Raw genomic sequence first — 20,106 nt, 5'->3', positions numbered from 1 at the left:
ATCCTTAAATGTTCCCTAAACTCCTGACAACCTTCTTCAAATGACTCCAACCTTGCTCACAAGAGCCACACCAAGGCACTGAGCCACCTCCTTACACCAAGCTAGTTAAAGCAGAATGCTCTCTACTAATCTAGCAGGGAGATGGAGGCCAAAGCTTTACAAAATAAAGAGATTTTCAGGGGTTTTTAAAGTTTTCTGTCTTCCAACACCTTCCAAGGGCCCACATCTCTGGTGCCAGCAGTGTTTTCTCTCTAAAGGTGACCTTAGTCTGGATCCTAGTAACACTTGTTCTTAGCCTGCATCTCTAGTGTAGGGTGTGGTGATAACTCAGTTTGTAAAACTGCTAAAAAGTTTCAATTTTGTTTGTTTGTTTGTTTATAAAGACCTACTGCACTCATTCTTACCTAACCATGATGGTTTGCAGCCTGTGACAAAGCTTGCACACCCCTGGGTTCTGACCTCAGCAAGACCCACAATCATTGCTAGAGGAAATTCTGCAGCTGTGCAGCCAGGTAAAAAAACATCTGGACAAGACAGGTCTCCAGAGCCACCCAAAATTCTCAGAGCTGGCAAATGCAGTGGCCACCCTCTGCCAGCCCACCCAGCACCCCTGAAATCACCCCCTTCTCAGGCCCAAGTGATGCATTCCCAAGCTTCCTCAATTCAACAGTTTTATTTTTCTTAAGAATACTTCCAGAGGACAGAGAAACACAGACAATTGACAAGTCTTCCTATTCAGCTCTTTCTCCAATCCTTTAAGAGGAAAAAAACCCTGCAAATGAAATCTTTTTAGTGAGTTCCAACATTGCTCTCAGCTCTGTCTAGGAGACAGTCCCTGCCCCAAGGAGCTTCCAGTCTAAGAGAGTGATGGATACAAAGGTGAGGAGGGGCACAGGGACAACAAGGAGGAAGGTGACAGAGTTTTCATGCTGCTGGTGCCATTCCTGGAGACTGGTACATGTGTTTGTGCTGGCAGTCAGGATGGACACACTGAGGAGAGCACACAGTGCACGTGGCACAACGTGCTCTCTCTGCAGGTATTGGAAGGGACAAGGTAAAGAAGCTCTCAAGAAAGTTTTCAAGGCAGTCCTGTGATGAGGAAGGCATTTTTTCCATGTAGAAATTTTTGCCTATTTACATCCCTTTTTTTTTTTTAAGAAAATAAAACAGTTAATATGCCAAAAAACACATTCATCAAATCAGTTGAATTACAAAAATAAAATTTTCAAGCGATGTCTTTCTAAAATAAATAGCAATAGGTAAAAATGGAAAATGGAAATAAATAAATATGTGTATCCAAGCTGTCTTGTTAAAACACAAACAAGCATAATTGCTTACTGAAAAGTAGCCATGGAATCCCAATTAAAGCAGCAACTGTTCAGAGCATCCTTCTCCTCAGTAACAGAGGAAAACAAGTCCCAAGCAGCAAAGAACAGATTTGTAATAAAAGAAATAAAGGACTGTGTTCCTTATAGGAAAGTATAGAACATTTCCTTCTTTGCTGATCAACAGAGGCTAAAAACAGAGTTCCATGATATTCCCTAATGAAATTTACTGGTATTTCCAGCCAGTGGAAGGTCAACATTTTTTCTCTCATAGGATAAAAAAGAAAAGTAAAGCCCTGTCTGTGAACTTGATTGATTGTGAACATACATCTTTAGTCCCCTGATTGAGCAGAAAATTAATCCATCTTAAAAACACTGAGCTGCCCTTTCTCCCCCTCCCCAAAGAGCAACTCCCATGAGCAGAACCCAGACATTGGGGTCCCAGGGAGTGCTCAGCACAGCGGGCTGGGCCAGCTCAGCCTCGGGCAGGACACTTTTACTGCTTGGGAGCACAAGCTGCACCAGTTTGGGATGGTCCAACAGGAAATCCACGTTTCCATGGCAGCACCTTGCATTTCAAGGGGTAGTTGATTGCCCTGAGCTCCTGCTGGCAGGAGCCAGGCTCAGGTTGGCCGGTGTAAGTCACAGTGCTCGGGGTGACAGGAGGCAGGGTACCCCACTCCCCACGCTCATAAGGCAGTACCACTCCAGGAAATCTGTTTCTTTCTTGAAGGTTTCAGGTTTTTTTTGTGGTCCTGTATGTCCTCTTACTTTTTGTTTTTTCTAGCTATTTAAAAGGAGCAACATGCCCAGATTAACAAGAGAGGTCAAGTAGGCAAAGATTAAAATGTCCACAATGCAAGCTCTAGGTTTACAATGTACTGGTCATGCATAAACCCCTACAGATCCTGGCAGGCATTTAAACATTTAGGTTGATGGAAGATCAAATTGCTAATGAACTGACTGCTGAATGGACTGTACCCAGCTTGAAATCACTGGTAGGTTCTGCTTCTGATGTCACAATAATTGAAGTTATGTCAGTGGTCATCTACTTTAGCCCTTTTTGCTTTCAAGGAAAGATGCTGCAAGAAAAGAAAAGACCAAAAAAACTGCTTAGCAGATACATCAAAAATGAGGGGAAAAAATCAACTACAACACTTTCTATCCTTAATCACAATTTAAATACAAATATCCACACCCATCCAACCTCTGCTTGTTACTGACACAACTAAAATAAACCAATTAAATAAAAACCCACACGTACCCTAAAGTGATATTCTGGCTTGTAATAAAATAACTCCTAGTTCTTCTGTACTAGCTGCAAGCATAGGAACAATTTCCCACTGGAAGTAATTTTCCAGGTGTAAAAATGCACAGAAAGATGTGTTTCCAACAATACATCTGCAAAAAGCACCAGGAGAATGTCCATGAAGGACAATATTCTAACAGCTGTATTAATCCTGAAGTTGCACTGGATCTTTGGAACCTCTGCCTTTAAAGACCTACAAATGTGCAAGGAAATATGAAAAAAGAGCTCTGCAAAACTTGGAATGAGAAATAAAAGATCAAGATCAAGCTGTAGAAGAACGTTTTTTAACAGAGTCCTATTCAGTGGTAATTGGTTTTTAACTTGACAAAGGAATAAAACCTTTCCTTTCTAGCACAAAGATGTATCCTTCAGTAGAAAAGGGGTCTGAATATCTGTAAATTAACATGAACCTGTGTGATTTGTAACTTCACATGTATGACTGAAAGTTTTACACAAAAGAAATATTTCTAATTTTCAAACATTTTATAAGGACACCCAAGATTTTTGGCTGATATGGATAACTGACCAGGCTGGAAGAGAGAATTTTCCTCCAAACCAGCACCATCCTTGAGAGCTACCATTTATTTTAGGATGAAAGCAATGATTAGATCACACTGCAAACTGACTTCACTTGATCAAAAGGTAAAAAACTTGGTAAAAATTGGGTTTTGATGTAATTTCCTAGAATATCTAGAGCAGTAGTAGCCCTGAAGAGCATGTTCCCTCATTCTTTGCTACCACCTACCTAAAGGAAAACCTCACCCCAAACTTCAGCCCATGGAGAAATCACAACAGGATTTGGTGTGGGTGTGGGCTGCAAAATGTAAATGATGTGCCAACTGTAAATATGTGAGTCAAAGGACTAATTATTGCAGGAATAGATTTGCTACAACATTGGCTCAGCTCCTTTTTACACCATGTCTGCAGATCATCTCCCAGCAGCTGAAGGCTCTGCCCCACAGGGGTCATCACTGTCTGACAGGAAAACGGCAGAAAATATTCAGCTACTTAGTAAGTCCATTTATAGGTAAGAATTGTCTGGATAATTGAGATTAATTATCCAAGATGAGCATAAAGAACCCCCTCTTGAGTCAATCACAAGAACAGATGCCAAACTGTTGGGAACAGTAACCACAGAGGTGTCCTAAGGTGCTCCCTGCACCACAGGAGTCTCCATTTTGACAAAATCCCAAGGAAGTGAAGAAAACAAACATTAGATTCTCCAAGAAGCCAAATAGTGAAGCAGATGTATAAATTAGAAACACATCACCTTTTTCCTAGGTCTGTTATGCAAACACATTTTTTCACTCAGATTTTGGAAATATTTCATTAATTTAAAATATAAAGCTCAGTAGATATTAATGTCCCATGAGAAATTCAAATAAAGATCAATTTGGTAATCTGTACAGTATTTATAGGCTATGTGGTACCAACAGATCCAGCTGAACTAACATTTAGATAATATTTAATACCAATTCTCAGAATGACCAGTGAATAAGTCTGGATTGACAGATTCACATGGGACAGTCAATACAGGTTGGTGACAACTTCTAAAAGATACTTATAAATAAAAGGTATCAGTATCACACACAGCAATTTGCAATAAATTTGCCATTTGACATTTGAACAAATCAGAACTGATTTTTCTGCAGTAAACATAATTAATGCTCAAAAAAAAATAGGCTCAGGATTTTCACAAACTTTTGCAAAGCATGCAAAGACTCTCCTAAAATTATTATGCAAAGTGCAACCACTGCCTACCTACAGTGCTGCTCAGGGAAATGCTAACAAGGGCCTGTATTGAAGTGTAGTAAGTGATACCATGGTAAATGTAACTTCACCAGCAAATTGATCTCATTTTGTAACTCTGAGATCCATTGGCTGGATCATAGGGAAAAACATTTCATGCATCAACTTAATATCCTCTTCCTTTATATTACAAGCACTACAATGACTAGAGGCAAGCTGATTTCTGTCCCATCAGAGCAAGCAGAACATAACCCCTCAGAAAGGTCAGACACAAGAGCTGCTGAGCAGCAATGGTACCGTTTGGCCTTTATGGCGATTCCGTACCGTTCCTTGCTGGTAAAAGTGAGGGGCCAGCTCCAAGAGCCACGAGGATTCCACAGCTGTCACATCTCTCATGTAGTATTTAGCAGTCTGTATGACTTCATTGTAGACTACCCTGGGAGAAAGGAGACAAAAATGAATAGTGTTTGCTGTCAAGGAATGAGGGAGAGCTGATTAGCACATATTTAGACAGTTTCACATACATGATGGCAGAGGTGGCACTTACAGAGTGACAAGAGAGTCCTTAAGCTGTAATTCAGCCTCTTGCCTCTTTCTCTCTGGTTGGTCAGAGTTGTCCACATTAAAAAATCTTCAGATTGCCATAAAAACAACTTCACGTACTACCAGACCATATGAGTGCAAGGTATACATGAAAGGTTTCTTATAATAGGGTCAAGGGGGACTCACAAGTGATGCTTTAGAAGACAGAATATGAATTACTCTGTGATTTCATAAGGGAAAATGTCCAAAGCACCAAAACCCTGCACCCACAACAAGGAGGGCACAAACCCCAGCATATCTCTGGCGCCAGTCTGCAGACAGGTGAGACAAGCATCAGAGGAAGAAATCAGCTTTAACTCCTGCCAGAACATCTCCTGGGGAGAGATTTAGGAACATCCAACCATGTGGACTCATCCCCACTGCCAGCACAGTCAGGTTGCAGCATGGACAATCTATTTCTGAGGTCACCTTCAGCAGGTAAGGTCATTTTCCCCAAGAAGTACAAACCCTTGCACTGAAGGGGCAGCTACCAAATCCTTAAGTCACCATCTGCCTTCTACATAGAGCAGAGCTGCAAACACCTGAGGTTTGTGGTTTCTCATTAATTGTTATTTAGCCCTCAAAAACAAAGAGGAAAGAGTCCAAAATTCTCTTTGCCAAATGCATCCTGAGACATGGCAACTAACACAGCTAAAAATAAATCAGAGGAAAACAAACCAGAATGAAAAGACATTTCCTGTACACTTGTAACAGAGAGACTGAAGCCCTCAATAGAGGATGGTTGCCCAGGCTGCAGCAGCACTGAAATTTAGGTTGCTGACTAAGTTAACCCCTGTGTGACAGGATGACACCAGGCCAAGAATATCTCTCTGAGTTCAGCAGCAGGCAGTGCAGGATGGAAGTTCAAACACTTCAGGCTAATCATGCTGACCTGAGAGTTCCACACACATTTCTGTTTGTTATCTGAGGACCTTTGACCTGCACATGGAATGATCATATCCCAGCTAATGGGAAGCACAGCCAGTTCTTTCCTCAATCTGCTGGACATCCCTAACTTTTCACATCATGCATTTTATGTATAAGCCCTTTTTCTGCAATCCATTTGCCATTTCTGCAGCACTTGTTTGTGGTGGTGTTTGTGGGTCCTCAGGATGAGGGAAGAGATGAGAATCTTGACTCCATGTTTCAGAAGGCTGATTTATTATTTTATGATATATATTATATTAAAATTCTATACTAAAACTATACTAAAAGAATAGAAGAAAGGATTTCATCAGAAGGCTAGAAAGGAATAAATAATAAAATCTCATTACAGACTCATAGAGTCCAACACAGCTGGCTGTGATTGGCCATTAATTAAAAACAATTCACATGCTGGGTAAACAATTCTCCAAATCCCATTCCAGAGGAGCAAAACATGGAGAAGGTGAAGCTTCCCAGGAGAAATCCTGGCAATGGTATTTTTCAGAAAAGATGTCAGTGATACCTGTTTGATAGGATATTTCCTTAATAGGCTTAATAAAAGTAAATTAACCCTAGCTCTGTTTAGGTACAGAGACTACTTGGAGAACAACCTGCAGTGCAAGATGCCCACTAAACAGAGTCACCTGGCTCTGCTTTCCAGCCTTTGCAGGTTTCTTTGACACTCAAACATCACTCTATTCCCCTTCTTTATTTGGATACTCCCAAAAAATGTTGCAAAGGAAACACTACTTGGATTCTCCCTGTGGGAACTACGACCTTCTACATCTATTCCTCTACTGATGGACAGAAACAATTCAATTTAGATGCTGCAAATCCCTTTAAAAAATCCCCAAAGAAGAGGAAGCAGCTCTAACTTACCAGCGTGGAGGTTTCTCTGCATACAGCACTGAGCTGGGGTGGATATGGAGCTCGTGGTCATCACGGATAGTCCTTGAAAACAAGATAATATTTCAGACTGTGCCTCTCTTTATTGCTTAACATTTGGTTCCTTTCTGCCCCAGTATGAAAAGATAGTTCCTCAGTTTAATAAAAGCAAGAATGAAAGGGCTGGAGTAAATTAACAACAGTTGCATTTAATGAACAGATGAAACCAGGCTTAAATGCTGGCAAAAAGAACAATCAAGAATTTGATGTCCTAGAAGAGTTTTATCTACATTAAATGAAAAAGCAGCATTTCAGGCTTTTACTCAGTGCTCTGGGAGTGCTACAACACTACTGCACTACAACTGTACTTGCTTAACTTAAAGCAATCTAATGACTACCAGTAGCAGCTTCCCACTATTAATATTTTTAGTTATATTTGCCAAAGAGAAGAGATAAACACTGAGGCAAGTTTCCAAACACAGAACTTCCAATATTTAGTGCATTGATTAGCACATATTCCTAATTGCAAATTAGGAGAAACATCTGCTTGTTGATTAAACTTAGATTTATTCATCAGGGGAGCTTTCCAACCAAGCCCCAGTTATAGTGAAAGTGTATATAGTCACCTGTAAGCTCCTGTGGAGTGGAATTTAGCTGCATTAGCAAAGAATCCAGAAACTATGCACCTCAAAACAGGATCTGGATCACCTGGAAAGAAGATTTTTTTCTGTAAGATCAGTCAATGGAAAGGCAAAAATCCCTAAAATACCACTTAATAATCTCAAACTTTTCAGAGTGCATCAGGCTTTGACAGCAAAGGCAGGAGAGCAGACAAACCCTGCAATTCCTTTTGACTTCAGTTTCACAGCAAAGCAAAAATTGCTGCCTAAAAAATGAATGTTGCCACCTGTGTCTCCATGAAGAGTCCCTAAAGCAGCCCAGTGTGACAGCTGAGCATTGAAGGCTGATTTTTCAGAGCAGGTAGAGACAAGTGCTAAGAACCAGTCCCAGTACCCAGGCACACACAGCACAGCTGGAAATCACATCCCAAAGGCTGAGCAGCACTTTGAACAAAAATGGCCTTTTTGAAAAGACAAAGAGGGAACAGGATGACCTATTTATGAGTCTTTTGGAAAATCTGTCCATTAAATAGATAATCAGTGGTTAAAACTTTTGCTGGAAATCTCAACTAATGAAGGCTGGACTAAAATTTAATTGTACAAATAGGCTAAAGTACTTTTCTGCAGCCATTTTTAGGAAAAAAAATCTGGTCTAAATTAGCATTATTTTGAGGCCAGGATAAAAATACTCCAAAGGTTACAAGAAAAGCAGGGAGCAGACTGACAGTTTGGAAACTACCTTCACTATGTATTGGACAAGAGCTTAAAAAAAAATCACCTTCACTGGACTTCTTTGGCACTTTAAAGCGGACGAGAAGTTTTTTCAGCTGCTCTCTTACAACAGAAGCTCTCACAAGCCCTTTGTAGTTCAGAAAGTGTTCCTGACACCACTGGGAGCTCTTGCTGTGCTGTACAGTGAGAAGAGAAAAAAAACTTAATGAGATATCATCAGCAAAACAAACCCAATCTCTTTTGGATAGCCTTGTTCTGTTTTAATTCTGGTCTACTGCAACACATTTCTTGTGGTTTTCCCTGAAAATTACCTATTTACAGAGCAACTAACTAGGGTATGTAGCACTAGTAACTAAAAACCATGTCTCAAACAACTTGTCAATAGCAGCAGAACAAATGCTATGGGGTATTTTCAAACAGATGTGCTTCATTTCTTCATATGTGGTGAAAGAGAAGAGCATCAGTCATTCCATTTAATTCTCTCAGATCATAAACTCATCTGTTTTCAACCTCAACATGTAAACAACCTTTTCAGGGCTGTTTTCATTGGTCTTCTCTCTGCAAAGGGCTGTTTCTCCAGAACCCAGCACTCCCTCCCAAGAACTTTTGCATCTGACTGTTTCTAAGAGAATTACACAGATACAAAATGTGAAGGGCAAAATTTCAGCTGGTGCCTGCCTGGCTGCTTTGTGGCTGGGGAAAAACGTCATGTTTGAACACTTGGGTGGTTGTACTGCTTCAACTCAGCACTGCAGCAAGTATTTTACTACAGAAGTGGTTTATACCAGTAAAATATACTTCTCCCAAATAGGTGTAGCAACTTCAAAACTAATAAATAAACCTCAGCTTACAGAGCAGTACTAAGGTTGGTGTTAGACCTCAGGGTATGATGATCAATGAGTTAATTTAACACCAGAAAAAAGACTGCTAGATTTAAATGCAGACTATCATCAGTAAAACATGAGAAAAATATTAAATTCACTGGAAATTTGGACATTTGTTTTTCCCAAGCCCCAAGACAAAATCCCTGTCTCCTTGAAAACACAGCTGTCTACCCATAAGATTTCCACGCTGTACCCCAACAGAATTCTCTTTTACTCTCTGTTCAGAGGAACTGAACTCTCTGTTCAGAGGAACTGTGGAAGGTCTGTGGCAAATGGTGACCAGAGAGTCTTTTAATGTAGACTTATCACTTGATAGGCTTGGTAAGTCCTCAGCTTTGAGGACTTTTTGTATCCAGAACTTCCAGATTCAGAAGTGAGAACCTCAGGTTCCTCCCACTCCTGCAAATCCACATCCACTTGGGCTGACTTACTTTGACAAAGGCTTCATAAACATTCAGCATGGTCAGATGATCACCTTCCTCCACAGCAAACTTTCTGTGTTGCCTGGCCTGCAGAACAAGAAATACCATTTTATAGGCAGATTGATTTTTGCTGAAATCATGTCTGACATGCCCAGTTCCCTTCAGCTCTGTGTTTCCTGGGGACTGTTAAATTCTTATCATCTAGGGCAGCTCCTCTGGGCAACAGCAATACTTTACTAACCCCCCTGAACTCAGGAACACTCTCAAAACTGAAACTGGAAAAATGAACAGATGAGAATCTCCATTCATTAAAATCAGACTATTATGAATTTGCTACATCCTTCCTGTTCTGTTCATCTCAAAAGGAAATGGTGTGTGGGAAGGTTTTGGGGGAGTTTTTTACAAACCCTTCCACTGACTAATATTGTTTTATAACCTTTCATGTTTCTGGCCCTCACAAATAGGTTTTTAGCACTACTAGAAGACTCCAATGTTCTCCTGTTATTTGGTTTCTTCTTCTACCTACAACAAACAGATACAATTCCAGACCTTATTTTATTTTCAAACAAAGTTGCAGTTTGTAATAGGCACCAGTAAAATACTTGCCAGAAGTCCAGAAATGTGGAACCAACAAACAGAAAAGGAGACACAACTGAACTTACAGCTTGGTTTTTTTGATTTGGAGGGATCACAAAGATGTTTTGAATCTGCATCATGGCAGCAATTGTCAAAATCTCTTGGGAGCAGCCAAAATTTCCTAAAGAGTAAATGAACAAATTCAATAATGGAAATCTTCCATTCAACTTACCACCATAGAGAATAAATGCAAAAGAGGCAGAATATGTTTTTTATAGTATTTAAAACAAAAATACATAAATTCCTAGATTTTTTTTTTAGTATAAGAATGAATGTTTTCAGTGGAAAACTTAAGAGATGAATGTTAGACTTTTTAGACTGTGAAATGTCTTAGACTATTTAATAGAGATTAAAGAGATAAAATAGATAAATGGATTTAATAGAGATTAAATGGATAGAATAGAGATTTTAACCAATTCTTTTCACTGCAGACCACACCAAGATGAAGTATAGTTTGAGTTTAGCAAATGTCTAGCCATGCATTACAACTCCATGACTGAAACTGGTGAAGAAACTGATCTTTCTCCTCCTACCTGATTCCAGAAGCATCTTTGCAAACATAGGATTCAAAGGAAACTCTGCTATTCTCATCCCAAGAGGCTCTGTTAACCGGCAGTGCATGTCCAAACCTGCAGCACAGGAAGAAATGTAGCTGGGACACAGGCAAAACAGCACAGCAAGGCTTCTTTTACACTTTAACTGTACTAAAGAGCAGAATTACAAGCTAAAATATGGCAAATGCACCTTAGAGTAATGCACCTTAAAGGCAATCCATGATACCCATTTACTCTCCCATGGGTCACCAGATTTATTTTTCAAAAGTATTTGAACACACAAGTTTTTTGATTTTGACCAAGTTTCAATCTTATGTCAATAACTGTAAAAACCTGCAATGCAAGTCAATGCCATGGCCAGAGAGGATATTAGCTGTTAGACCTCTGATCCTTTTAAAATATTTAGTAACATCTTTGTTCATGGGGATATAAAGCAGATGAGAATGAAAATAGGGATAAATGTGGAACAGGCATTTTGCAGGAACAGGAAGCACTGCTGATGGTAGGGTGTCATTTTTCTAAGCACATCTACTTAGGTCATGGAGAAGAATAATGTATTATTATCTAAACAAGAGATGCACAGCTGATGAAGCTTTCCTACAGTTTAGTTTGCTTCAAGTACCATCCACTCAACTGCCAGCCATGTTCCAGCTGTAGCCTTTTCCCTGGAGATGGCACAGGAGGGAGGCCTGACAGCTTGATCTGTGATGGCCAGAGCAACCCAGAGCAACCATGCACATTTACCATTTTAGAGCTTTGGCTCCCTCCAGTCAAACCCCTGCAGCAAGGGTGACCCATGCAAAGCACAGGTCACAGCCTAACTCTGAGCTTTATGCTGAGATTTCAGGGGAAGATTTAAATGGAAAAGCCTTTCCTTTGCAAGAAGATGTAGAATAAAAAAAATACAATACACAGGGAATAATAATAAGGAAAAAAAGCTTGCTAAGAAAGGCAGCAAAGAGTAAAAATTGAAAGAGAAAACTTCAAGAGGCTAAGTTGTATGAGGAATGACAAAGAGGTAAAGCACGAGAGAAAGGCTACACAAGCAGGACTTTGGGGCACTGCAGGTTGCATAACCAACCACAGCAAAGAGACCTGAGGAAACACAACCACAGCTCTCACATTATATAAACACAATATTTGTCAGACTGTGTGCTGGTAACAAAGCCACAGCTGCACTGCAGCTCTGTTTCACAGAGAAAAGCAAAACCACAAATCAGGTCAAGGAATGAGATCTCCTATAACTCATGTCAGCATATCTGAACCCACAGATCCCTCCAGCCAGTGTTTATTTTATTATTTGATATGCTACCAACTGATGACAATGTAGTGATTCACTCACACACCCCTACACTGTCACACAAAACCTACCAAGCTTTTCACACAATGTCACAGAGTTTTCCCCAGAAACAGGTACCAAAGGCAGCTTTTGTGAAATGGTGAACGAACATTTAAACACAAAGTCACAGCACCTGCAAAAATTAAGGTATGACAGCTTTCATCTGACTAGTGCCATAGGAGAAGTTTAAGTTCTAACACAACTAAGAGCTTAGATAGGTTTTCATCTACAGAACTGCATTCCTAGGCAGGAAAAAGGAGAAATTTCCATATATTTATGCACCACCTTCTACAGGTTCACCAAGCAAAAATCCTTTGGCTTCTGCTGCATCCTACAAATGTCAATACAATTTTGCATGATCTATATATGGGTTGTGCACAGATCTATTTGTAGTAATAAGCTTGAATATAGCCTGCAATGGATATTAGTTTGGAATAGGTGAAAGTTTCCTTCAAATAATCCTGGAAGCAATCACTGAATCCACATATATACAGGAAATGAAAGATCTTAGAAAAAGATATTAAAAATATTTTAATTAAATGTGCTCAGGAGAGATTATTCAAGTACCATGGCACTAAAATGTTTAAAGTAACAACCACTAGTGTGTGACAGGCTGAGGGACTAAAACTATCCTTTATAAACTTAGGCAGAGTGGTTGTTTCTGATAGGTGACAACTCTCAAACAAATCTTCAACAAACACCTGAAATAACCCTAAATATAAAGCCACTTTTTGCCTGTTTATTTACTTCTTAAATTATGCTTAAAACCAATAAACTCCAACTGACAACTCAGATTCTCAAAAAGGCATCAAAGGAGAAGGCTGAGGAGAGATAGTCCTGATGTAATCAGTTTGCACCACTGTAAAAATAATCCCTCTCCAAACAGTGATGTGTTTATTCAACACAGCTATCTTACCCCAGGAGCATCTGCCCTGCACGAGCTGGCACCAGGCTGCCACAACAGGGGCCTGACCCCAAACTGCCTTTTTGAATGTGGCTGCAATGCCAATGATGAAATTCATGTTCCTATTTGCACAAGAGAAATTTAATCCTCCCTGCACCTGAAAATGCTTGGGCAGCTTCACCTCTGTACTTTATATAAAATCTTCGTAATAAACCACCTAAAACTTAACTTCACGTTAAACTTCAGCAAAAACTGAAGAGTGTATCACACACATGCACACACATTTCTTTCCATCTGAAACACCAAGATCAGCACTTCTCTGCTCTGCTACAAAGCTGTACAGCCAAGAGAATAAGAGCTCTTTGAAGCTACATGAGCAAGAACACTTCTGCCAAAACATCACCCAGCTAATCAGTGAGTTTATTGAACTTTCCTCTCCATTTCCCTAAGGTGGTTTTGGCTGTGAATTCATCCTTGCAACACATTCCTGAGCCACTGTGAAGGTCCTTGTTCCAAGCTTGCAGAGGTTGCCAAGAACCAAGTGTCTTAAGTGAAACCCTCCATTGCGAGATGGAACTGAACCAGCACAGGGCACAATCCTGGCCAGGCAGTTACAGCTCCATGAGAATAAAAAGAGAGCAGACTGCCACAACTTACAGCACAGCATCTGTGAGTGCTCTAAAAACAGCCACAAACCTCTAGAAGTTTCCAAAACTTACACAATCTCCTTTATGCTGCCTCATGTTCACATTCTGGAGCAAACATTGTCAACTGAATTAGCTACAAACAAGGAGCTGAAGTCAAACACAGCTTAGTTTTGACTACTTGGCCTCATATCAAGTTTCTGTTTTGTTTAGTTTGTTGCATTCAAAAAGATTACACAGCTGTCCAAAAAACTCAACAATATAACAGTTCTTCCTATAAACAAAATTAGGAAGCAGGCATCCCACTCACCACACAAAAAGGAGTTGAAAACTGTGTATAAAAACATATTACTACAGTGTGATCTGAGTGCTAAAAGTAGCCAACAGCAGCATAATGAATAAAAGCAGAATGAACACACTTAGAATCAAAGACTATCTCAAATTGGAAAGGACCCACCCCTAAGGCTCAAGTCCAAGTCCCTGCTCCTCACAGAACCACCTAAACCCAAACCATATGCCAAGAGTGTTGTTCAGACTCCAGTGAATTGGAGAACAAGCTGTGATTAGTAACACAGAGAACAGAATTTTTTAAAAGATACTCTTTTAAGTAGCTTAATAGTATAAAAGTACTTTGAATTATGCTCTCAAGATCTCTCAGACTAATCTCTTCTTTTCATTACAAGTTTGTGTGTATCTGTTGATTTGTCCATAACTGGCAAGTTCAATAGTAAAACTAGAGCAGAGTCTTTGCAAGTGGCATGCATTTAAAAGCATGAAAAGACAGAAAGCTGTTCACTGAAACACACACACTGCCTTGAGAAACACAGTTCCAGTTCATCCAGGAGAAAATGTGCTGGTTTTAGGGATGATCAGGGGTTTTTATTAGTGGCTGTATCCTGTAATCACAGCAAATAGAATCAGAACAGTTTGATTTGTTGTGAGTTTGAGCCTCAGCTGCAGGACCAACAGCACAAACATGAAGAGCATTACACTACAGCAGGTGTAGCCTTTCAGCCACAGCCCATCCTGCATCCAGAGCAGAGAACAGACTGGGATTCATTTAAAAAAATTATAATTAAATTAGCTCTTAATAACTTCTGTCAGTAAAACCTTCAAAATCATGGCAAGGAGGCAGTTTGAAAACTATCACACTCTCTGTGGGGTTTCATGCACAGCCTCCAGGGACTGAGCTCTCCCAAATTCAGGCATCACATTTGACTCACAATGCTTAGGAAGAGTTCCAGCACACACAGAGCATGATCAGATAGTGACTGAAACATGTTAACAGGAAAATTTACAATAGACAGACTAGGCTTATCAAAATCCCACTAAGGAACAAAGTTGCAATTCTATCAGCCTTGATAAATTCAGGGTTATTACAGTCAAACCTTTGCTTACAACTTTTTCTGTTTATATCTGCAAGTGTTACATGTTGCCATTGCTGGCTCAGTAACATGAAATAAAAGACCACCACACCAAGTCCTAGGTATCTAACAATTTACCAATTTAACTAACTGGATGCAGGTAAAATTAGTGTCTAACTCCTGTACTGGTCTAATTAGTGTCCAAACTCCATTTTTGTCTTCATACCACTCTGTAAGGACTGAAGGAACACAAAGAGGATCTGCCCGTGAAAAAAGCACCTTCATCAGCTCAGAGCCCTGTTCCTAGCAAGGATAAATAGCTGGTTTCCTCCCATGAAATTGCCAGGAAATACAGATAAGATAGCTATAAAATATTCATTTACCCAATCTAAATAGTGAAATTCTAGTTTAAACTCCATTGCTGCTGTCTGTTTGCTTATCCATCTGAAATAACCAAAAGAAAAGACAGTAAATCCAGAAGAGACTGAGGTACACTCTAAAAACCCACCAAGAAAAAGTTTGCCCCAGTCACACCTGTGTTTCTCCTTCTTTCTCAAAGCACAGTTCTGAAATGCAAATTTTATTAATGTCCCTCCAACACCAAATACAAATTAGAGGGTTTTTTTCACAACTCCTGCAATATAGCTCCAAATAAAGCAAAGCACTAAAATCTCACCTCCCAAAGCATACAGCAACTCTAAAGCTTGCACCATCGACTGTGCAGGGGGTGGCTGTGAAGAGAAAATGTGCATTGATTGAAGTTATCAGCACAGAACATGAATTCATAGACCTTCCTCTTCTGCAAAATCCTTAACTACCTACTCCCTGCTGCAAAATGAACAAAGAGCTCTTACACTCTTCCTTCCTTCCTTCATAAATTCAGTGCAAAGGGACTGCAGTTACAATTCTACAGAACTGTAGAAGTTTGTCTTTCGTCTTTTTAAGACTTTCCTCGCAGTTTGTATTTTTAAGACTTTCTTGACTTCTCAACAATTGAAACATCAAACTCTGGAATCCAAATGGTTGTTTCTAAGTGGTCACACATATCATTTGCACTATTGATTCCCAAGAACACACTTTGCTGCCTGACAGGGCTACACTTTCCAAACCAGCAGGGCAATGGTGAATGGTTCTGTGGCTATCCCCAAGCCATGCCCTGATTTCCCTTCAGCCCAAGGAAAGCTGGCAGCCCTCAGAGGCTGGGACTCACCGAAAGGAAGGGGAACCTGAGCACGTTGTCAATCCCCAGAGCCTTGAGCTGCAGGATGACAGGGGCCAGGTTGCTGCGCTGCATCTCCGGCACCGTGGACTTGGGCAGCTTCTCAAAGTCCTCCTCTGTGGGGGAGACAAACACAGCTGGGCACTGAGCTTCAGCTCCCATTCTGTGCACTCACCACAGACAGAATCACACCCATTTCAAGTTTAAATTATCACATCTGGATAATTAACAGCTGTTAAAAGACAATCTCTATCCTAAAGATGATCTTTCTCTAATTACTGTATTTTACATTACTTTTATTTAAATAAATTCAATGGTTTTGGCTACAGTTTTGATTTTGTAGTTTCTTCACAGAAATCTGGAAATGTTTTGTTTCTCTTCTGTTTCATGGTTTTGTCAGAAAATAAAAGGCAGGGTGCAATACTACAAAAAAAGCATTCTTTTAAAGAGACATGGAAAAGTTTCAAAGCAGCATGCTTTCAGTACAAGAACACTGTTTTTATAACTACTCAAATGGTTTAAAACATATATTTTAAATAAAGATTTAGGATGGAAAAACAATTTATTTAACAATGCCTTTTTAAAATCACATTCACTATAAAATCCAAGTCTGGAAAAATACTCCATGTAAGGATAAAACCTTCTACTAACCAATGGTTCTGCAGTAAAAAAAGGGCACATTCTACATTATATTCATTTCTACAGAACCCTTTTCTATCTCAAACCTTCCCTAGGACAAAGACAGTGCTGTTTCTCTGCTGTTGTTCACTCTGTGCACTTTCTTCTTTTCTTTTCTATTTTTCCCTATTTTAAAACACTTCTTAAAGCACTCCCTAGACCTTGAGCTCTTGAGCATGCAAAAATGTCTTCAGTGTAGTCATGGTTTCTCCAGTAAAACACTCCCAAAGCTATGTAAGCTTGGGATATTGTGTAGCACATATTGTCTCCTGATTCTTACTGGATACATATAAATTCAGAGCATAAATCATGGCTTGGTTTAATGTGGCAATTGCTGGCAAGCACATACACATTTTAAAGGAAAATGCTTCATCTCCAACATCTCAGAGCTCCAGTAAAACTAGAGGGGACCTGAAGCCCATCAGCAATGGGAGTGTTCAGCTGCAAAGCCTTTTCTCATTAAGCAGCTGAGAACAGACACTTTGATTGCAGCTCTCTGGACAGTGTGGGGTGGCCAAGAGATTTATTTGTAACAGCAATTTTTGTGCACTGCCAGGGTCATTGATTCAAGGGAAGAATTTGGGGTTGGCAGCTATTCCTAGGAAAAAAAGAGACATGAAGTTTTCTCTGAGTTACCTAAAGGATTTCCAGAGCCCCTTTGTTAAATGCAAGGTCTATAAAGACTTCAGTCAGAGAAGAGAGATTATAATAGTGGTAAGTATAAAAAGCTGAAACTGCTCAGAAACCAAAATCCTTGAAGAACAAACTTCTTAATAAGCTCACCACTTTTAAGAGCTGCATCAATATTTCATGTTTGCAACTGCTGACTCTACCCCATTTGTGCTTCTGAGTCACAAAAAGATTCAGTTTCTAACACCTAGCACATAAGAATGAGGTATTTCTAAACAAGCCAGAGGAACAACTGTGGAATCAGAAAAATAGAAACTTCCACAGATACTAAAGAGTTTGATTTACAGCCTCAGAAGAAGCTTAAACTGATCTAAAAATACAATACACAGAAAAAAAATTAAAGAGAAAAATCATAAACTTATGTTTCTATAGTTGTAAGACTATGCCCTAAGTGAGTGAGAAATTGTATTGATAAGATAGTGAAGGGTTTATAATGCAGGGGTGAGGTTATATATATGTAGATTATATATATATATATAATATAGATTATATATATGTAGTGTAGAGGTGATACAGAATAAGCTAAGAGTTTAGAAATTATAATAGAAACATGGGTGTATGTACAAAAGCAGCCTGTTAGACAAAAGTATCTACAGTGCAGTAAAAGTAAAAGTGATAAGTTAAAAAAACAAAATAAACCTTGTAATATCTGTACATTAAACTAGAAAGCATATAGTTATAAATATATAACTAGAAAGTTATATATTATATAAAATATATATTTGTATAATTATATAGTATGATGTTTATATTATCTTTATATAATATAAATAATATATAAATATTATTTTATATATTATATATTATATTTGTGTAATATGGATATTATATGGAATTTATATATATTCTATAAATATATAACTAGAAAGTTCATATATTATCTTGTAGCTAAGAAACTTGTGACTACTCTTAAACTATAACCAGCTACTTAATCTCATAAATCTCACAACCTCTAAAACTAACATTTATCTAAATCATAAACGGTTCTTAACCCAAAAGTAATCCATTCCTTCATTAGTAACAGCAACCATAACAAATAACGAAGGGACTATTGTTCTTTCCATGCACGAACAAGCCCAGCCCGTTCTCCCTATCCCGCACCGAACGAGAAGCGCACGCAGAGCGGGGAGCCCCGAGCTGCTGACCCGTGTAGAGCCGGTAGCACTTCCCGGAGCGGCTGCGGCCGGCCCGCCCCGCCCGCTGCTTGGCCGAGGCTTTGGACACGGGCACCACCACCAGGCACTCGATGGCCGTCTTGGGGTTGTAGGCACGCAGCTTCACAAAGCCACAGTCGATGACAAAGGAGATGCCGTGCACTGTGATGGAGGTCTCGGCAATGTTGGTGGCAACGATCACCTGCGGGGACGGGCACAGAGAGGATCCTGTGAGCTCTCAGTGAGCCCATCAGCCAAATAGAGCCAGGGACATCTCAGCCATGAGAGCTCCAGGACATGCTCAGGAGCATAAAAAGATACAGTACAAGCAGAAGGAGTTGTTAGCTTGAAATAAGCCCAGTTTGTACAGCAGTTCTCACAGCTTCATAACCACTTTCTTATTCAAATTTATTCTCTCTTCATAAAAGAAGAGCTTGGCAGTGTTTGCAGAGAAAATCTTTGGCAGTGTTTGCAGAGAAAAAGATTAACTGACTGTAAATCAAGTGTTCTTGTGTAGTAAACTACAAAAAATGTGTATTTTATGATTGGCTTTTCGCAAATAATATATATATTATATATATATATAATATATATAATATTCAAATGAATATTATATGTGTTGTGTTAGAAAGTAATGCTGTATTAATTCTCTTAAGTAGTGTGTTAAATATAGTTTTAGGTTATAACAAAATGTTAAAATAGAAACTGTGCTATGTAGGATACTTTTTTCCTAAATAAAGGACTCACACTGAGATAGCAGCCACAGGACACCTGAATCTTTCAGAGAAATAATTTATTGCTCCATTATCAGAAGAAACCAACTTCTTCCTGCCTCGCTCAGCCATGAAGATGCTGGTTAGGATTAGAAGGAAGAAGCTGACACTGCCCAGACAGAATCCTGGGTTTGAATGGAATTTATGCATCATGTATGAGTGTATGAATATGCAACAGGCTGTTGCTTTAAGGGTTAATCCTCTGTTAACGTGGGTCCATTTTTGGGCTTATGCTGCCCAGAAAAAGGTACCTGGACTGTCCATAACTCTTTGTTTCTATTGTCTCATATTGGCCTAATTCAAATTGTCCAAATTGTTATTACTCCAATTATATTACTATTTTTATAACCATTTTATTACTATTAAACTTTTAAAATTTTAAAAACAAGTGATTGGCGTTTTTCACAGAACTAAGAATGTTTTCTTTCTGCTTCTCAGTTACACTGAACTGTTCTTTGTACACTCTCAAAGCTGTGTAAGGTGAGGTGGGAAGATGTAAAGCTATGTAAGGAATGAGGTGGGAGACAGGAGGGGAACAGAGCTGATTAGGAGTTTCACATTCAGCATTCCTGCAGGGATTCACTTATATATGCATGCCCTAAAATAATAAAATAATTATTCCCAGACAACAGTGGGAAATCTAATGTTTATTTCACCTGAAATTAAAAAGTAAATTTTGAAAGTGTAACTGACTAGAGAGAAGTATTTAGATGAAATGT

The 20,106-nt window shown here is 39.3% G+C and overlaps 1 protein-coding gene across 2 annotated transcripts in view; it reads right to left on the bottom strand.

Moving 5' to 3' along the window:
- Positions 1-658: 658 nt before the first annotated feature.
- The window catches only part of DHX35 (DEAH-box helicase 35), a 29,909-nt gene continuing 10,461 nt past the window's right edge, over positions 659-20,106 (bottom strand). Inside the window, exons 12-22 of one of the 2 annotated variants that reach the window (XM_054644230.2) lie at positions 18,606-18,816; positions 16,084-16,208; positions 15,550-15,604; positions 10,602-10,697; positions 10,095-10,189; positions 9,442-9,519; positions 8,173-8,302; positions 7,401-7,482; positions 6,769-6,840; positions 4,708-4,819; positions 659-2,407 (exon numbers count right to left, since the gene is read on the bottom strand). In XM_054644230.2, the coding sequence (XP_054500205.2) occupies positions 2,363-2,407; positions 4,708-4,819; positions 6,769-6,840; positions 7,401-7,482; positions 8,173-8,302; positions 9,442-9,519; positions 10,095-10,189; positions 10,602-10,697; positions 15,550-15,604; positions 16,084-16,208; positions 18,606-18,816 (1,101 nt within the window). In that variant the 3' untranslated portion in view covers positions 659-2,362. Of the gene's footprint in view, positions 2,408-4,680; positions 4,820-6,768; positions 6,841-7,400; positions 7,483-8,172; positions 8,303-9,441; positions 9,520-10,094; positions 10,190-10,601; positions 10,698-15,549; positions 15,605-16,083; positions 16,209-18,605; positions 18,817-20,106 lie in introns of both variants that reach the window. The other variant, XM_054644229.2, reaches the window with a different exon arrangement.

This window comes from Agelaius phoeniceus, chromosome 17, assembly GCF_051311805.1.
Source record: "Agelaius phoeniceus isolate bAgePho1 chromosome 17, bAgePho1.hap1, whole genome shotgun sequence".
In the NCBI taxonomy this organism is placed as follows: domain Eukaryota; kingdom Metazoa; phylum Chordata; class Aves; order Passeriformes; family Icteridae; genus Agelaius; species Agelaius phoeniceus.
The sequence above is the reverse complement of the archived record's forward strand: the minus strand, read 5'-3'. Positions and strand labels throughout refer to the sequence as shown.